This window comes from Phalacrocorax aristotelis, chromosome 15, assembly GCF_949628215.1.
Source record: "Phalacrocorax aristotelis chromosome 15, bGulAri2.1, whole genome shotgun sequence".
In the NCBI taxonomy this organism is placed as follows: domain Eukaryota; kingdom Metazoa; phylum Chordata; class Aves; order Suliformes; family Phalacrocoracidae; genus Phalacrocorax; species Phalacrocorax aristotelis.
Genome location: NC_134290.1, coordinates 8864711 through 8880835, shown reverse-complemented (window position 1 = coordinate 8880835; position 16125 = coordinate 8864711). Strand labels below are relative to the sequence as shown.

General features: G+C 50.0%; 1 protein-coding gene across 5 annotated transcripts in view; it reads left to right on the top strand.

The window, feature by feature from the left end:
- The window catches only part of ACAD10 (acyl-CoA dehydrogenase family member 10), a 17042-nt gene extending 917 nt beyond the window's left edge, over positions 1-16125 (top strand). Inside the window, exons 2-15 of one of the 5 annotated variants that reach the window (XM_075109933.1) lie at positions 978-1202; positions 1717-1865; positions 2692-2886; positions 4459-4617; positions 5396-5555; positions 6000-6141; positions 6901-6969; positions 7779-7960; positions 8513-8663; positions 9900-10045; positions 10645-10818; positions 11746-11893; positions 14266-14334; positions 14626-16125. In XM_075109933.1, the coding sequence (XP_074966034.1) occupies positions 1010-1202; positions 1717-1865; positions 2692-2886; positions 4459-4617; positions 5396-5555; positions 6000-6141; positions 6901-6969; positions 7779-7960; positions 8513-8663; positions 9900-10045; positions 10645-10818; positions 11746-11893; positions 14266-14305 (1908 nt within the window). In that variant the 5' untranslated portion in view covers positions 978-1009 and the 3' untranslated portion in view covers positions 14306-14334; positions 14626-16125. Of the gene's footprint in view, positions 1-977; positions 1203-1716; positions 1866-2691; positions 2887-4458; positions 4618-5395; positions 5556-5999; positions 6142-6900; positions 6970-7778; positions 7961-8512; positions 8664-9899; positions 10046-10644; positions 10819-11745; positions 12114-14265; positions 14335-14625 lie in introns of those variants that run through there. The other 4 variants (XM_075109930.1, XM_075109931.1, XM_075109935.1 and 1 more) reach the window with 4 other exon arrangements.

Genomic DNA, 16125 nt, shown 5'->3' with positions numbered 1-16125 from the left:
TTCTTAGTGCTATGTGCAGTTTGGGCACCACAGTACATTAAGGATATAAAGCTACTAGACAGTGTCCAGAGGAGGGCCACAAAGTTGGTGAAGGGTTTAAAGGGGAAGCCGTACAAGGAGTGGCTAAAATCACTTTGTTCAGCCTGGAGAAGAGGAGGCTGAGGGCAGCCCTCGTGGCGCTCTGCGGCTTCCTCACAAGGGGAGGAGGAGGGGCAGGGCTGGTCCCTTCTTTCTGGTGACCGATGACAGGACCCGAGGGAATGGCAGGAAGGTGTGCCAGGGGAGGGTTAGGTTGGGTATTAGGAAAAGGTGGAGCACTGGAACAGGCTCCCTAGGGAGGCAGTCACGGCACCAAGCCTGATGATATTCAAGAAGCACTTCCACCCTGACAATGCCCTCAGAGATATGATGTTTGGATGCAGGACTGGAACGAATACTAATTAAGTTTGCTGATGACACAAAATTAGGAGGAGCTGTTGACAATCTCGAGGGCAGAGAGGACTTGCAGTGAGATCTGGACAGACTGGAGAGCTGGGCAATCACCAACCATATGAAGTTTAACAAGGGCAACTGCTGGATTTTGCACCTGGGCACAGCAACCCTGGATATACACACAGACTGGGGAATGAGAGGCTGGAGAGCAGCTCTGTGGAGATGGTCCTGGGGGTTCTGGTTGATGGCAAGTTGAACATGAGCCAACAGCGTGCCCTGGCAGCCAAGAGGACCAGCCGTGTCTTGGGGTGCATCATGGCTAGTTGGTTGAGGGAGGTGATTGTCCCACTCTACTCTGCACTGGTGCAGCCTCACCTTACAAAAATTGAATTTTGGGATTGTCCTGTGCAGGGACAGGAGTTGGACTTGATGATCCTTGTGGGTCCCTTCCAGCTCAGGGCATTCTATGATTCTATGATTCACGTGCTGCAATTTGGCTGGGACACTTCATGTGCATGAATAAATATTTACTCTTGTAATTCTAGACTTTGCATCCTAACGTCTCTCCTCGGTCAGCATGGGCCAGTTGCGAATTTTCTGCAGCATGTACCTGAGGAGCATCGCCCGCGCCCCTCATCTGCTCTGTGTCAGGATCCGGCAGCACCCGCAGGGGTTAATTTGGCGGAGGCAATCTGGATGGTGCCATTATAAAGCCGTGATCTTTGATGCAAGTGGAGTGCTCCTCCCGTCCCCTTACAAGACAGCTGCGGGTGCGTATTCTCATTTCTCATTTGCCTCTGTTGTTTCTGTGCATGGAGGGAAACTAAATTTCAGGTGTCCCTGTCAGCTGCCTCTGGTTCTGGTAAGATATTCAAGAACTTGTGATGACAATGGTGGCACCCTCCTATGCCATCAAAATTACTAGAACTGACAGCAGCTGGCAACCGTGTTCACAGCTCCAGATCAGGGCCTGAACTCATCCAGTAACAAAACTGTCCTGTAATGACACCGGCTGATACCACCCAGCATTGGTACAGTCCTTCAGGATGCTTTAAGAACTCTGTGTTTTTACCCCAAGGGTGCCACACCAAATGTAGAGGTGAGGTGCTTCGACTGGGGGAATGCCAAAACTTCTCTTGATGTCGGAGTAAATTACCCCAGTCTAGCACATTGGTTCTCATGAGTGCTGGTCAATGTATCAGACTTCAAAGGGATTTCAAGCTACTTTCCCAGTTATGATGCCATACATGTTCTCCCCTGGCTTTCTTACTTTTTTCTGTATAGACTGGGAGGCCCAGAATTGTATTCCAGCCGGCACCATCCAGCAAGCTATACTCTCTGGAGGGGAAAATAGTCCCTCTCTGAAGTACACAAGAGGAGAGCTGACGACTGTGGAGTTTTTGCAGGAATTGGGACAGCAGTGCTTTGAGATTGTAAGCCAATTCCCCCCTCCTCTCTTGTGCTTCCTGACTGCAGGGAAGTGGGATCCTGCAATGTAGCAGTTCAGTGAGGAAAGAGGAGGATTTAAAAGGAATCCTTTGATGGAAGGGTCTGGATTTACTGTCTAGGAAGCATTGCTGTCTTATAAGGGCAGACTTTTCACTGCCATCATCAGTCTGGTACCCAGGCAGGATGGTCAGCTGAATTTGCCTTCACCTCCACCAGCCTCTTCCTGCATATTTCATAACGTTTTTTATTTCAAGATGCCTCTAGGATCAATTGAGATGAGAAGTCAGAGAGTCAGACATAGCTAAAAGGCTTTTGCTGGTAGTTCGTACATGGGCACACTCAGTGGATGGAGGCTGTGTTCTCCAGGGAGGGTTCTTAAGATCAGTAGAAGCCCCTCCACCAGAGCTCTGTGAACTCAGTACAAGAATTCTCTTTTGAATACAGTCTTTTTTGGACCAGCTCAGTCTAAAATGCAGATTCCTCTCCTGCCTGCTGAACGGTAAAGCAGTATTTATCTCTAACCTGCCTTGGTTCCATGGCAGGCATGGTCCTAGTGCATTTCTCTTTCAAAAAATCAGCCCTTTATCTCTGCTGCTGCTTGTGTAAAATTAGTAATGTGAGAACGCTTGTTTATTTATTTGGTCTAAGCAATTTCGCTGGGAGATTCACTGACTACCTTCTGCTGCCAAAGGAAGGACAGCAAGATAAGATGATCAGGCAACCTGCCTACCCAACTACTCTTATTTTCCTCCTTGTTTAAAAAACATTTATGACTAATTATCATTCTTGGGGGTTTCTCTGGTTTCTTAGGCAAATGTCTGTGTTCCAGTGGACTCTTTTCTCTCGGACTTAATCAGAAATGAGATGATAAAACAGCTCCCCATAATGGCAGAAGCAGTACAGTGTATCCGTGCAGAAGGTCTTAAGACAGCTCTTCTAAGCAACGACTTCTGTCTGCTGAATGGAGAGAGCTTTCTGCCCCTGGACCGAAGGCACTTCGATGTGGTAAGCCCGGATGGATTCCAGAATGCATTTATGTAGCTACGTCTATAGAAAGCTGCAAGTGAATTTCTTTACACGCAGGTACCAAACAGACAGCAACCATCAGCACGTGTTAGTAGATGTAAATGTAACAGTCTGTGAAAATGTATCCTTGCATAATTCGTTTTAGTGAGGGAGCCTTGAAGAGGGTCTGAGTGAGTGGCAGGTACTTGTGCATTTGAAAATTCGTTGCAAAGTGACCACGCAAGTAAAAGGCATAGGTAGTGATGTCGATAAAGGACTTAGAAGCTGGAACACTATACAAGAAATAAATGTTATTACCCAGTGCCCCTGCTTGCTTTATATTTAGTCTCTTTTAAAGCTTGTTTTATCCTGAAGAATTGCAAAGGATCCCCATATTGGAAAAATCCCAGTACCCAACATGCCGATCTGTCTGAGCTGACGAGCAGGCAGAGACCCTTCTCCCAGCACGCTTCACTTTTGCAAAGGCGAAGCAGAGGATTAGTCATGAACCTTGAGGGTGATTCAAGTGGCTTCACTTTAACAGGCAGCTGTGAGGACTCGCCTCAGAATGACAGAAAATTTGCTTTTTTGTGTGCCCAACTCACATCTTTGACTTTTAGTTTATTCATGACTTAAGTTTGATTTATAGCTTTGTATTCAAAGAGGAATCGTATCAATACATTTAAGACCTGGAACTGTTTATAGTCACCTTGCCAACATTATATCATTATCGACTCAGCTTTCTGTGCATAATACTAGTGACACCAGTGCCTATGAAGTTCTCTTAGTGGAGTGATGCTCTGTTATGCTGCTCTATGGTAGCTTTCATCCCAGACTGTTTCAAAGCACTTTAATAACCATGGCCTATCTCTGTCATCACTCATGCTGTGTGGCTCTTCTGTAACAGCAGGCAACAGCACTGCACAGTAATTAGTGAAAAAAATTAATTGAATGTGGATTTCCATTAGGATTGGCTTTTATATCTATCTAATAGATTAATTTCTGTTCCTAGAGTGTCTGCCAGTGGAGGGGTGAAATATTACTTGAATTTTTTATGGTTTTGAGGGCAATGTGAGCATTCAGAGACTGACTTACGAATTTTTTTGATCCAAATTTGGCAGATGATTATGGTCAACATCTCTGCTGCTGTGAAGATTGCTTTGCATGGTTGATAGGTGCAATGGTCAGGACACTGCTTTTCCAGATCATTTAGAAGGTGGTGCAATCCAAGGCTTTCTGGGACAGCATTGAGCAATTGGTTCAGCACAGTCTGGGATATCCAGTGAGTCTCCCGCATTGTGACATCTCATTGGATATCTTCCACCCAAGGACTGGCTGATCCTGTTTAGCTTATTTGAGCTGACAGAGCCACAGCCAAGCAATTGGCACCTACGCAGCCACTTGAATCACGTCCTATCCAGCTCTGTCAGCTCTCCATTCCCTGTGTCCTTTATTTCACATGTTACTTAGACCGTCAGTCTCTTTTCCACCCTCCCATCCTCCATTTCCAACACTGCACAGATGTTTGTGGTCACAGTAGGCTCATGCATAATCCATTTGTTGTTGCCGTAGATGGTCGAATCTTATCGGGAAGGAATGCGCAAGCCAGATCCTCGTATTTACAAGCTGTGCTTGGAGCGCTTGGGTGTTCAGCCCCAGGAATCCATCTTCCTTGACAACAGCAGCCAGAACCTAAAAGCAGCAGCCCAGCTTGGCATTAAAACGGTGAAGGTACAAAACAATGCAACCAGGGCAGGCTTTGGGCATGGTTTCTAAGTCCAGAAGCAATGTTTGAATTGAATGGATTTCCAGTCACGGTGGCAGACTCATGTCGCCAAGCCTTTTGTTTCAGCCTGTTCTTATTCCTACAGAATGTGGCAGGGTTAAAGGGGAGGATTACTGGCAAAGTCTACACTGGCCTGTTTCATTCACAGCTCCAAACCCTACAGCCAGTATATCCTCAGAGGAGTTGCTTCTCCTTTCTCAGTTCCCTATTAGAGAAACAGACCTAACCATATGGTTGAGACAACCACATCCATCTGATGAGATAAAATAAGACATACTTAATACATTTCTAGAAGCTCTGAGGCTTCATGGATCTGTCGGCTGGGCACTGACTGGTTAACCCCCAGGCTTTAGAGATAGTGAGCACAGGGGTTTTACTTTGGTGAGGGGGAAGGACAAGCATGGGACTGGTGGGAGGAGTGAACTCAGCCCCCCTGAACTGCACACAGGGAATTCCAGCTCTTATCCCAGCCCAAGCTCACAGTGCCTGTGATACAGTAACAGGTACGTCACCGTGACTGAGATGAAGGTGGGAGGCTCAGCGAGTATTGGTAATGGCACTCTGTGCTGGCAGGGACTGACCAGTGAATTCCTCTGTGTCTTAGTGGATTTCTGCTGTTGGACTGACAGGTAAAAGCATGCCAAGTGTGCAGAGCTCTTTCTTTCCCAGACAATTTTGTCTTCTAACTGTCACCCAGTGTTTCTCCCTCCTTCCTGCTTTCAGGTCCACGATCCTGAAATAGCACTCAAAGAGCTGGAAACCTATCTGGGTTTTCCTTTGCAAGGGTTTGTTCCATATACTTGTGCAGTGAGACCAAGCATGGAAATCCCAAAAGATCATCTGCAAAAGTACCTTGAAAATGTTCTCAGTGACTGGGCAACAGGTATTGCAGTGCTTTTTGCTCTTCAGCCTGAAAACTTGCATATTCTGGAGCCATTGGCTCTTTCCATCATATGACAGATGGACTAAAAAATAATATTAATTGAAGGCTCCTCATCTCCAAGCAAATGTTGCAGCCATCCAGGTTTCAGTGATCCATCACTGTTTCCCAGAAATGGGAAACAACATTTTAGGACTTCCTTATTTGGGAGGGGTTGAACACAAGTTGCCAAGGAGGTGCCAGGGATATTGCTGGTCTGTGAGCCATCCGTGGGTGATTGCCATGCTCTCCAGGGATTGGGACACAGGAGCAAAGTGTAGGTTCCTGACTGCTGCAAGTGAGATCTCAGACCCAGGTTCAATAAAGAGAAAAGAAATCTGGAGAAGTGGTGAGAAGTAATTCCAGCTCATGCTTCTGTTTGCTGACCCCGTGCTCCCAACTCTTCAGGGCCACTAGTGTTACGGCAGTTTGGCCACGGACAGTCTACCCGGACCTATTGTGTCAAGTTTGGAGATCGCTTGCTAGTGCTGAAGAAGGAGCCCTCTGACAGCCTGCATCCCTCAGGCCCTCCTGTCAGAAGGGAATACAGGTGAGAAGGAGCTGTGCTCCTCATGCCAGCTGACCAGGGAAGACTCTTGTAGGAGATCCCAGACAACCCTGTCCTAGAGACAGTGCTCTGTTCCAGCCTTGGCTTTTCTATTCCACATCACACACACAGTTCACACACCTGCCTCCCACATTGTCCTCCCCTGCATTATGCACAGCTCCGTATCCCAGTCTGTGGTCCTGGATTGGGAGACAAGGTTGTGGTACTGCCCTGCAGCTGGCGGTGAGCATGCAGTTAGGAACCTGTGCCTGTGAAAAGCACCCTTCCAACTCCTGCGCTGCCAATCCTTCCAATCCATGGAGCACACTGCAGCTCTCCCACCACAGGTCAGGAGATGCAGGATCTCACTGCCGTGTCTGGCACCTTGGGTGGGAGAGAGGTTGCAGCACAACACTGCAACTGAGCAGCAAGGAGCCTAGAAAAGGGCTAGCCCCATGCTGGAGGGGTCGTGCTGCAAATCAGTTTGCTGTGCCAGAGGTCTTTGCCTCAGCAGCAGATGAGTGGGACACAGCTGTTGTGATCTACCCTTGGTTTTTCAGAGTGTGTTGGTCTTGGGCCTCTGGGCCGTACAAAGATTTTGGTGTGCGTCTTTCCCCTACCCCCAGCCATTCTATTTTAGTGTGCTTAAAACTGAGCACAGGGCTCTTTTCTATTGTGTGTCTGCCTAGCAACAATGCAGTTCTAGTATCGATTCCCTAATGCCTTTCTGCGCTGACATGGCTTTCTGACTCGCCCTGACAGGGTACTGAAGGCACTCTCTGAGGCTGGTGTTCCTGTTCCCACTGTACTTGCTGTCTGTGAGGACAAAAGGTAATCTTGTCCCTCAGCTTTCACTCTGTGCTTGACAACTTCAGCCAGATTCTCCCAAAGACAAGGAGAGGAGAGAAGGAGCCAGACCTCACAAAGTGCACTGGTCTAATTAGTATTTGCCCAGTCTCAGGCTAGAAGAGCCTCTGGAAGTTCAAAGGACAGTAACATTTTTATTTGGCTTGTTTTGGGTGTGTCCTTATTTTAGCAATTAATCAAAATGCTGTCTTCCTTTGAAAAGCTGCTATAAAACAATGTTGTAGGGCTTCCTGCTGACTCAGTATTCTCAGGTTTCCAATAAGGAGGTGATTTTTCTAACTGCCGGTCCTCAGACCTGCCCCAAGGTCTACAGCCATGATAGCAGCAAGTCTGCCACCAGGACACCCTGTCTAGCCTGCAGTCAGCACAGCTATGCTCAAATCTCTGCTGGCTGCAGCAATAAAGTCTCTGCACTGCAGTTAAATGTGTGTCCACTGTTTGTGATGTTTGCGTGCAGTCTGACAGCCTGGCTTCAGAGCTCACTGCAGGGAGGCAGGGAGATGGTTGGTGCTGTAGCCCAGCCCAAGCTCAGCTTCCAGGGGCTGGAGGGAACGGGACCGATCGTGCCACAGCTATGTGCTACAGGCTGGCAGCCTGAGTTGGGCCTGAGCCCAGGCCACAGCTGAGCGCAAGTGCTTAAGTGCTGTTGAAGCTACTCTTTACCTTGCCACACAAGTGTGGCCTGGGGGCACGTTCATGGTGCAGGTGAGATTTGAGGGGTGGCGGGTGGCAGGATTAACCTCATATGCACCGGTTCCACCTTGCTTCCCCAGCACCCTTGGCACACCTTTCTACCTGATGGAGCACTGTGCTGGCCGTGTCTACAGTGACGTCTCCCTGCCTGCGCTGCAGCCTAGCCAGCGGAGGGCTATTTATGCTGCCATGAATCAAGTCCTCTCCAAGATCCACAGTGTAGACCTCAGAGCAGCCAAACTGGAGGACCTCAGGGAGCATGGTGAGAGAAGGCTATGTATCCGCTATCACTGTTTTCTTCTCCTGTGTACAACATTTCAAGGGATAGGCTCGGGTACAGGACTTGGGCCAGATTTGGGGGCAGTTGGGAAAGTGAAGATGAGCAGCAGGGTGTCTGAATCCTCAGGTGTGGTGGGAGGGTGTGGAGAGCTGCTATAGATCCTCCAGGTCTGTGTTTCCTGTTAGTCCCCAGAGCTTCCTGCAAGAGCTGCACTGTGGGTGCAGAAGTAACTTGTTTGCTGCCATCTCTGACCAAACTTCCTCAGCTCCTCCAGTCTCTGCAGGGCTATCTCAGCTTCTTGGAGTTGGTGGAGAAGTTATGTTTTTGTCCAGGATCTGATTATTTCCACCAGAATATCAAATTCATTGTCCAGTTAAGAATGTATGAGACCCCTGGAAATCAGAGTTAAACTAGGGTGCTGGGCTGAGACCTGCTTGGCAGTTTTACTTTTTCTGCATGCACCATTTATGCGTCTCTTCCGAAGCCTCTTTGTGCCTGTCATTTTCCCTGAAAGCCTTCGTTCCCTTTTTACAGGTAATTACATTCAGTGGCAAGTTAAGACCTGGACAGAGCAGTATCGAGCTATGGAAACTCATGTTATCCCAGCCATGGAGAGACTCATCGAGTGGCTGCCTCTGCATTTTCCTGAAGCTCAGAAGACCACAGTCGTGCATGGTGATTTCAGGTACTGCTTGGCTGACAGCGCTGCCCTGGAGCACATCCCAGATGGTAGAGAGGGAGAGAGGGTGTAAAGCAATATGCAAACTCCAAAGAGGTGCTGAGTTGGGGTTGTGCGGCAGCTTCAGAGCAGTCCGAAAGGTGGGCTCTGGGTCATGTTCAGCATCCCCCAGGTAATGAGACCTAGAGGGCCACAAACCCTTTGCATGTCATGAGAAACATTCCAAGAGCTCTGACTGATACTGTCTTGCACCCAGAGCTCTCATATTCTCCCAGTGTTTATCTGTATGCTGATCTGTGGCAGTTTAATGGCAGTTTCTCTGTCCATTTGAGAGCAGGGAAACTGGGGCAGGAGCTGAAAGCCTGGATTCCTGATGTCCAATTCCAATCTTCTTGCCTCAGTGTTTCAGTTTCTTTACCCAACCACTATAAACACTGGTCTAACACTGGGGGATCATCACCTGTTTCTGCAATACTCAGAAATCAGTCCTGGAGCGTGTTGCTAATGATATTTGGTGCTTAAAGAGTTTGGGTGGCTGGTGAGATGCTGCAGGATGTATGGTAAAACCTGCCAGTGTTACAGGTGAAGCCACGCAGGAACGTGGTGGCTGAGGACAGAGGTGAGGGATGCTGGGAGCTGCTTCTGTGTTGTCAGACCCTGGCTGCCAGGGATGTGAGGCTGCAGCGTAGGTGTGTGCCAGTTCTGGGCCAAGGCTCCTTCCCGCAAGGTTTAGTGCACATAGTTCCTGCATGACTGGAAGCTGGTGAGCTCTCTGCACCCTGGCAGGATGGCTGCCCCCTCAGTGGGCTGCTGCCCGCTCCTGGGGCTCAAACTGTTGAAGGCTGTACTACACGTAATCTACAGCACATGATGATGCAGGGCCTGGAGTCACTGTGTGCCTTTGAAATGACCAGAAGGTCCCCCTGGACAGTGACTTGCCTGCTTCACTTTTTGGCTAGCCTGTCTTGTAACATCTGTTAATGATATGAGGCCCTGAATAACTACGTTTCATTCTTTAAAGCACAGTTTAGTTCATCATTAACCAGGGAATTCACTGTTGAGTAATCTCTGTCCTCCCTGACCTATGCCTACAGAAATTAATCTTTCACTTGTGCAGCTTCCCAAAGGACTTGGCAATTTTGTAAGGGAGAGAGAGCACTAGAAACCACCTACTGCTGCTGAGCACTGGGATATTTTTTCCCCTCTTGAGACTTTTCTGATCTCTTTTTCCCTCTGACACAGGATGGACAACCTGGTCTTTCATCCAGACAAGCCAGAAGTCCTTGCTGTCCTTGGCTGGAAGCTTTCAACTCTAGGAGATCCCATCTCTGATTTGGCGAATAACTGTATGGCCTACTTCCTGCCATCTCACTTTAATGCACTGAGAGGTACAGAGAGGGGCAAAGTTATGTTTGACACACAGAGAGAGGAACCAGAGTTCAGAAACCAATTGGCTCCTGCCCAGGGAGCTCAGTTGGCAGTTGGGCTCACTGCAGTTGGAAAGGGCTGTGGGTCTCATACCATATTCCCTGCTCTGCCCTTTCTCACCTCCCTCCAACCCTCCAGGGCAGAAACATCTTTCTCCATGTGCAGTGATCGCTGTGCCGTGGTCACCCCATCCCCAGTTTATTTCATATCTGCCACACATTTAGTGAGAAGATGCCCCTGGTATGAACTCTGCCATGCGCTCCCTATCCTGATCGGTACTGTCGCCCTGTTCATGCACGTGGGTATTGGTTAGCAGCCGTGTCAGGGATGGCCCCAGAGTGGAGGGCCCTGCTTCACAGCTTGCAAAATTGTGTTTAAAAATTTGTTCGGATTATCTTCCCTCTCATTTCAGCTGTAAAGCTGGGGAACTCTTGGATGGGAAAGCTGTGAACCAGGCCACCACAGCTGCATGGCTCTGCCACAAGTCTCACAGCATCCCTGGAAAGCTCTGAGCAACTTACTCTCTGCTCCTTCACTGTTGCTTCTTAACATCTTCCAGGCTTGAGGAAGTGTGATTTGGGGCACCTGGGAGTCCCCACAGCAGAGGAGTATTCCCAGATGTACTGCAGCCACATGGGAGTGGAGCGCCCCGAGAACTGGAATTTCTACATGGCCTTTGCCTTTTTCCGACTGGCTGCAATGCTGCAGGGGCTCTACAAACACTCCCTGGCAGGTGAGGAAGCCAACCACACCAGCTCTGTTCTGCACAGGTCTCCAGCCAGACACACGACCACCAGTGTGGGGAGAGCTCTCACACTGAACTAGGGGAGGTCAGACCGGCAGCATATGCTGCAGGGTTCAGGCACTTCTGGCTGTTAGTCTCGAGAGCTCCAAAATTCCAGGTGCTACAGCAAAGCGTGGCATGTCTGGTGGTCTTGTGCTTTCGGCATTGAGCTCCTGTGGGAAATAAGGAATCAAAATGAGAGATCTTGTTTCACTCTGGAGATGAGTGACCTGGGAGTAATCGTGCAGCAAGTTATTGCTGCACGTAGACAAGAGGGATATGAATAGTGTCCTGTAAAGCACAGGGCTCCCTCCCTGCTCCAGGAGAGGCTCTGGAGGGTGTGAAGCTGCTATAACCTCTCAGGCTGGCTGTGTTGCATAGTCAGGTTGTGTCCTGCAAACAGAAAAAAGGGTCGAAGGGGAGCACACAGAGGGTATTTCCCCAGCAGCTGCTTGTTGCTGGATGCAAGATCTGGTTTTTGGATTAGCAAAAAATCCTGTTTGCTGTTTGTGGTGCTTGGAGGTTGCTGTGTGATCACTTTTCTTTCGTGGGAGAACTGAGCAGAGGCCAGAGTTCAGAGCCCAGAGCCATGTCCTACAGGTGGAGCCCTCAGACTAAGCACCACCTTCGAAGAGAGACTTGAGAGTAGGGAGGTGGTGTGAACTCTCAGTGCTGCTTATTTGCATACATCAGGTCTGGCCTGCGGGGGAGTCTTTATCAGAGAAAAACAAGACGTTATTTTTGTGTTCCTTAGAGGAGAGTGTCCTAGAGTCCTGCTGGGCTGGCCCAGACGAGGGCACATGGCACTGTTTAGGATGTGACTACCCAACAGGGGCTTTTTCAGACAAAGATGTCCTGTTCCTCTCTTATCCCCAGGGAGGCCAGCCCCAGGTGAAAGCAGCCCAGAGGATGCAGAGTTTGTGGCCAACCTGGCTTGGGAGTTTGCCATAAAAGAAGGATTCCGTGTGTTTGACAGCCTCCCCACCACAAAGCCTCTTGCACGACGTTACAGCACCTGTGCCAGGCAAGGGCCGTTCCTCAGCAGGAACTATGGTACCTGGCCAACCCAGGTAGCTGGTCCTGGGGCAGCTCCTGACCCCAAAGCTCCCTGGGTCACTCCCCCCACCAGCCTGCTGGGGATGGCCCAGGGTCTTTGCTGCAAGCTGGAAAAGATCATGGGTGTCCAGAGAAGTTTTCTGATTTCCCAGCCCAGAGGGACTCCACATCCTTTTCTAGAGCCAAAGGTGGGACATCTTCCTCCCTAAAGCAGCTTTGCTTTGCTGCGCCTACACCAGGGTGGGGGATTGCAGCATGCCTCTGAGCGCTCTTGCTTTTCTGATCGCATCAGACACTTGGCTCTCCTAGAGTCCAATGGCTTGGAGGATGGGGGCTGGTTTCCCATTGCTAGCTACATTCGAGTAACAGAGTTCATATTCTGGGAAACAGCAATTTCCAAAGCCAGCACTCCCAGGATGAGCAGATTAATGCCAGCCCAGCTGCAATCACTGGTGCTGCTCCACCAAGGTCCTGCTTGCATCAGCACAACAGTGCTGGTGGAGTCCCCAGTCGTCCACCTTGGTAAAGTCCAGTGGTAATTGTCAATTTTGGCAAAAATGGTGATGGATCATGATATCGAGCCCAAGTTAGTCCCTATGTACTCTCGCCCTCATTCTCACAAGCTTTTGTTGTCCTCAGTAGCTCCAGAGGGTCCAGCTCTCATCTTAATTCTCTTTGTAAGAGTCCCTCCAGGTGCCTCTTTGAGAGGTTCCTCAGGGCAGGGAGCTGCTCGGAACCTCCACAGCTTCCTTTCCTCCTTTTTGTTCCCTTATCCTGCTCTCCCTGGCAGGGCTGTCCCTGCAGACATCCCTGTCAGCAAACAGTTGCCTGCCCAGTGATAAGCCAGGTGTGATCAGTAGCGCAGGCTCTGGGATGCCACTTGGGAGTTTGGCCATGCCACCACCCTGGGCTCTCCTGCACAGAGAGGGTGCTGCTACAGCCCTGAACCCTCAAAATGGAGGGACATCGATCATTCCTGGTATGGTGGTGAGGAAGCAGAAACAGCTCCCAAAGTGACTTGCCTATGGTCATGTGGTGGATCAGTGGCAGAGATTGGAGTAGAATCAGCTCTCAAAATGTAGAGTTTTAATTACACGTCTCTTCCTTCTGCCAGTGGAAGGCAGGTCAGGTCAGTACACAGGTATCAGGGCACCCGGGTCCCCTGCCCAGGCCCTGCAAACTGTCTGGTTTCTCTGTGCTTCTACTTCCCAGACCTACTGGTGGCCACCGTGCAGCTCAGTGTGCCCGTGGCTCTGGGCTGGCTGGTGTTGCAAACAGATTTGCTGGGAGTGGTGTCGTAAGTAATCATTCACAGGGTATGTCATGAAAGCAAACATCCCTATCCTTGGGATACCTAGATTATATTCCTAATATATTCTAGTGATAGTATCAAATTCTAGTGGGTTACTTGACTGCCTTTTAGCTGCCAAAAAAAAATAATCCCATCTGTTGTTCAGCCTTTCAGAAGCATTTCCTTGTGCTCTGGCAGAAAACAGCAAAACCCAGCATTTCAGGATGCTTAGCAGCTGATCCCCTGAGAAGGTGGAAAAGGAGGGGAACCAGCAGCTCTGGGGAATTTGGAAGTGCTCAGATGAGGAGGTTTCCTCACCCTTCTTCCAAACACTGATCTTCAGAGCTAGGAGTGAGTCACCAAGCTCCAAACATCAGGACTGCCATGCTCTGTCTACACCATGCATTGGGCTTGCAGTAGAGACATTGCTTCTTGTCCAGGGGACCAGAGAGCCCTGTTATCCCTGCCGTCTCCCTGTCCATCCCACTGCTCTTTCCCTTGGCATCGTCACTGCGCTGTCGATCTTTGCTGTGGAAGCATGTTGTGAAAGCCAGGGGAGGAGTCTTGCTGCCTGCAGCAGAAAGATAATGCAGTGGAGTGTTAAACAGCCAAGTAGTCCTGGCCTGGGTCTGTCACAGTGCTCATAAGCTGGGCAACGGCCAGGGGAAAGGGCAAGCCTGCCTCATGCCAGCTGGCACTGCAGGGGTGGAGGTTCGTCCCAGCAAGCTTGGCAGCAAGATGCCCATGGCAGAAATGCTCTCGGCTCAACAGGGCAGCATCTCAGCTCATCCTGCCATGTCCTGCACAGGCAGCCAGCAGACCTTGCACGCTGGTCCCAAAGGCTGCCTGTCCCTGCAGTTCTCCGGGGAGATCCTCTCCAAGGTTGCAGAGCAAAGCTCAGTTTCTCTCTCAGATTGAGCATAAGTGCATCTGGCCAAAGCATTGGGCCCCCAGCTGCACTCCCAGCATCGTGACTGGCTATCAGAGGGCGCCAGCACCAGGGTGGGGGGATGTAGGAGGGTATAATGTGTCTCATCCTCTTCCTTCAGGCAGAGAGTGCCAGGACCAAAGCAGGGACTCCGCCGATGACTGTACGGGCCATGGATCAGGATAGCCAGGTGAGCAGACACATGCACCTAATGTTTGACCCTTCTCTGGCCCAAATAAAGCAATGCAGGGACACCTCCCTTTGGGGCCTCCTCCACGCCAGGAACAAGGCATTGCAGTCTGGGGCTGGTGAGCATGAGGGGTGATTTGTCCTGTCTGTTGTGGCATCCCAGGTGAGGACATTTCCCCAGCACTGCATTCCCCAGGGCATTTGGGAGGGGCCAGGGCATTTGCTGCCATGCTTCCCTAGTCCTGAAGCCCCTTACTTGCCCTGTGTGGGCTTTGATCTCATTCTCATACAGGTCTCTGGAGCAGAACATCTCAGCAGCGCAGGCCCCAGCTCCTTCATGCAGACCTGAGCTCCGTGTCTGGCTGAAGGTCCTGCATGGTTCACAGGACAGCACTCTCTAAACCAGAGCTGAGCCACTAGCTGCAGCACTGGGGAGGCTCGGACGTGAGATGAAACCAGCCACTCTGGCATGGGAGAGGCTGTGCTAACAGCACCCTGGGAGCTTCTGAATTTCAGCCGTGTTTGTTGTTATCTTGTATCTGGGCTCAGTACCTTTATTGCCAGGCTCAGTAGGGGTGGGGCAAATCCACTCCTGGGTCATGAGGCTGCAGACAGTCAGTACGCGCTTTACGGCGTGGGGGAGTTGGTCTGGAACGACCAGGTAGGGGTGCAAGACTTGGTTTTGGGAATAAAGTGAATGGAGCAGGGTGTGTCTCCTCCTTCAGCACAACACCTGCTGCTACCTGCAGACTCTAGAGGACTTCAGTCTGTGGGGGGAGCTGAATCAGGTCCTTGAGGACTCTTGGCTTCAGGGGAGACTCCGGAGCTGAGGCAGTACCTGGCCCCTGGCACTGGGAGGGAGGACTCCATGGTCCTGTGGCTGCAGTGGATCTCTCTAGGTTTCTTCAGGGATTGGGGAGGATGCAGACTGGATCTGTGGGGACTTTCAGAGCTTCACAGAGGCCAGCAGCAAGGAGAGAACTGTGGGAACAATCCTGGGAGTTCCTAGGCTCTCTGTGTAGTCAGGTATTAATTCAATATTGAAGTGATGGGCACACTTTGAATTCTTCTGCAGCTTCTCCAGTGTGGGCACAGCCTCACAGCCCCCTTCCACAAGGCCACATCCATCTGTGCAGGGTCGCCACCACATCCCTGCTCTTGTTACCTCAAACATATATATTACTCTTGGAAGAAATGGAATAGCACAGGAGTTAGTAGTAGTTAAGAAAGAATCATAGTTAGGAGTAGAGACTCACACCTGAGAATTTTAACAAGATAATAAATAATGTGTAGGCCAGGCAAGAGGGTATTAGCAATGAAGCCTCATTAACAAGAACCTCCTGAGAGAATACAACTCAGTAGAACTTCAAGGACTAACAGTGGAAACATCCTGCTACAAAGAAGGGTGTGAAGACAAGGGAAGGCCACAGATCAGTCACCAGTGACAAAAGGGAACATCTTGGCCCAGAAGCACGGAACCTGGGGGAAAGGTAATTCTGGCGGGGGGAGACTGGGACCACCGACTCAATCGAGGGAGAAAAGGGCTACCCCACCTGCCTCCTCTTGAGCATGCGCAGTGAATTAAAATGACACTGTAGCTTTAAACTTAAGCAGAGAAGATACAGACCAAGGGGAGAAGGGGATGCCCAATCAGGTCAATGCTTATGTATTAGATAGGTGTGGTGTGTTAATTGTCATGCATAAATGTCAAAAAGAAATTATGGTAGGTGTGCATGCTAGGAGAGATCCCTCATGCACCCGGCGCCAAATAAAGTAATGCCTGCTCTTTAAT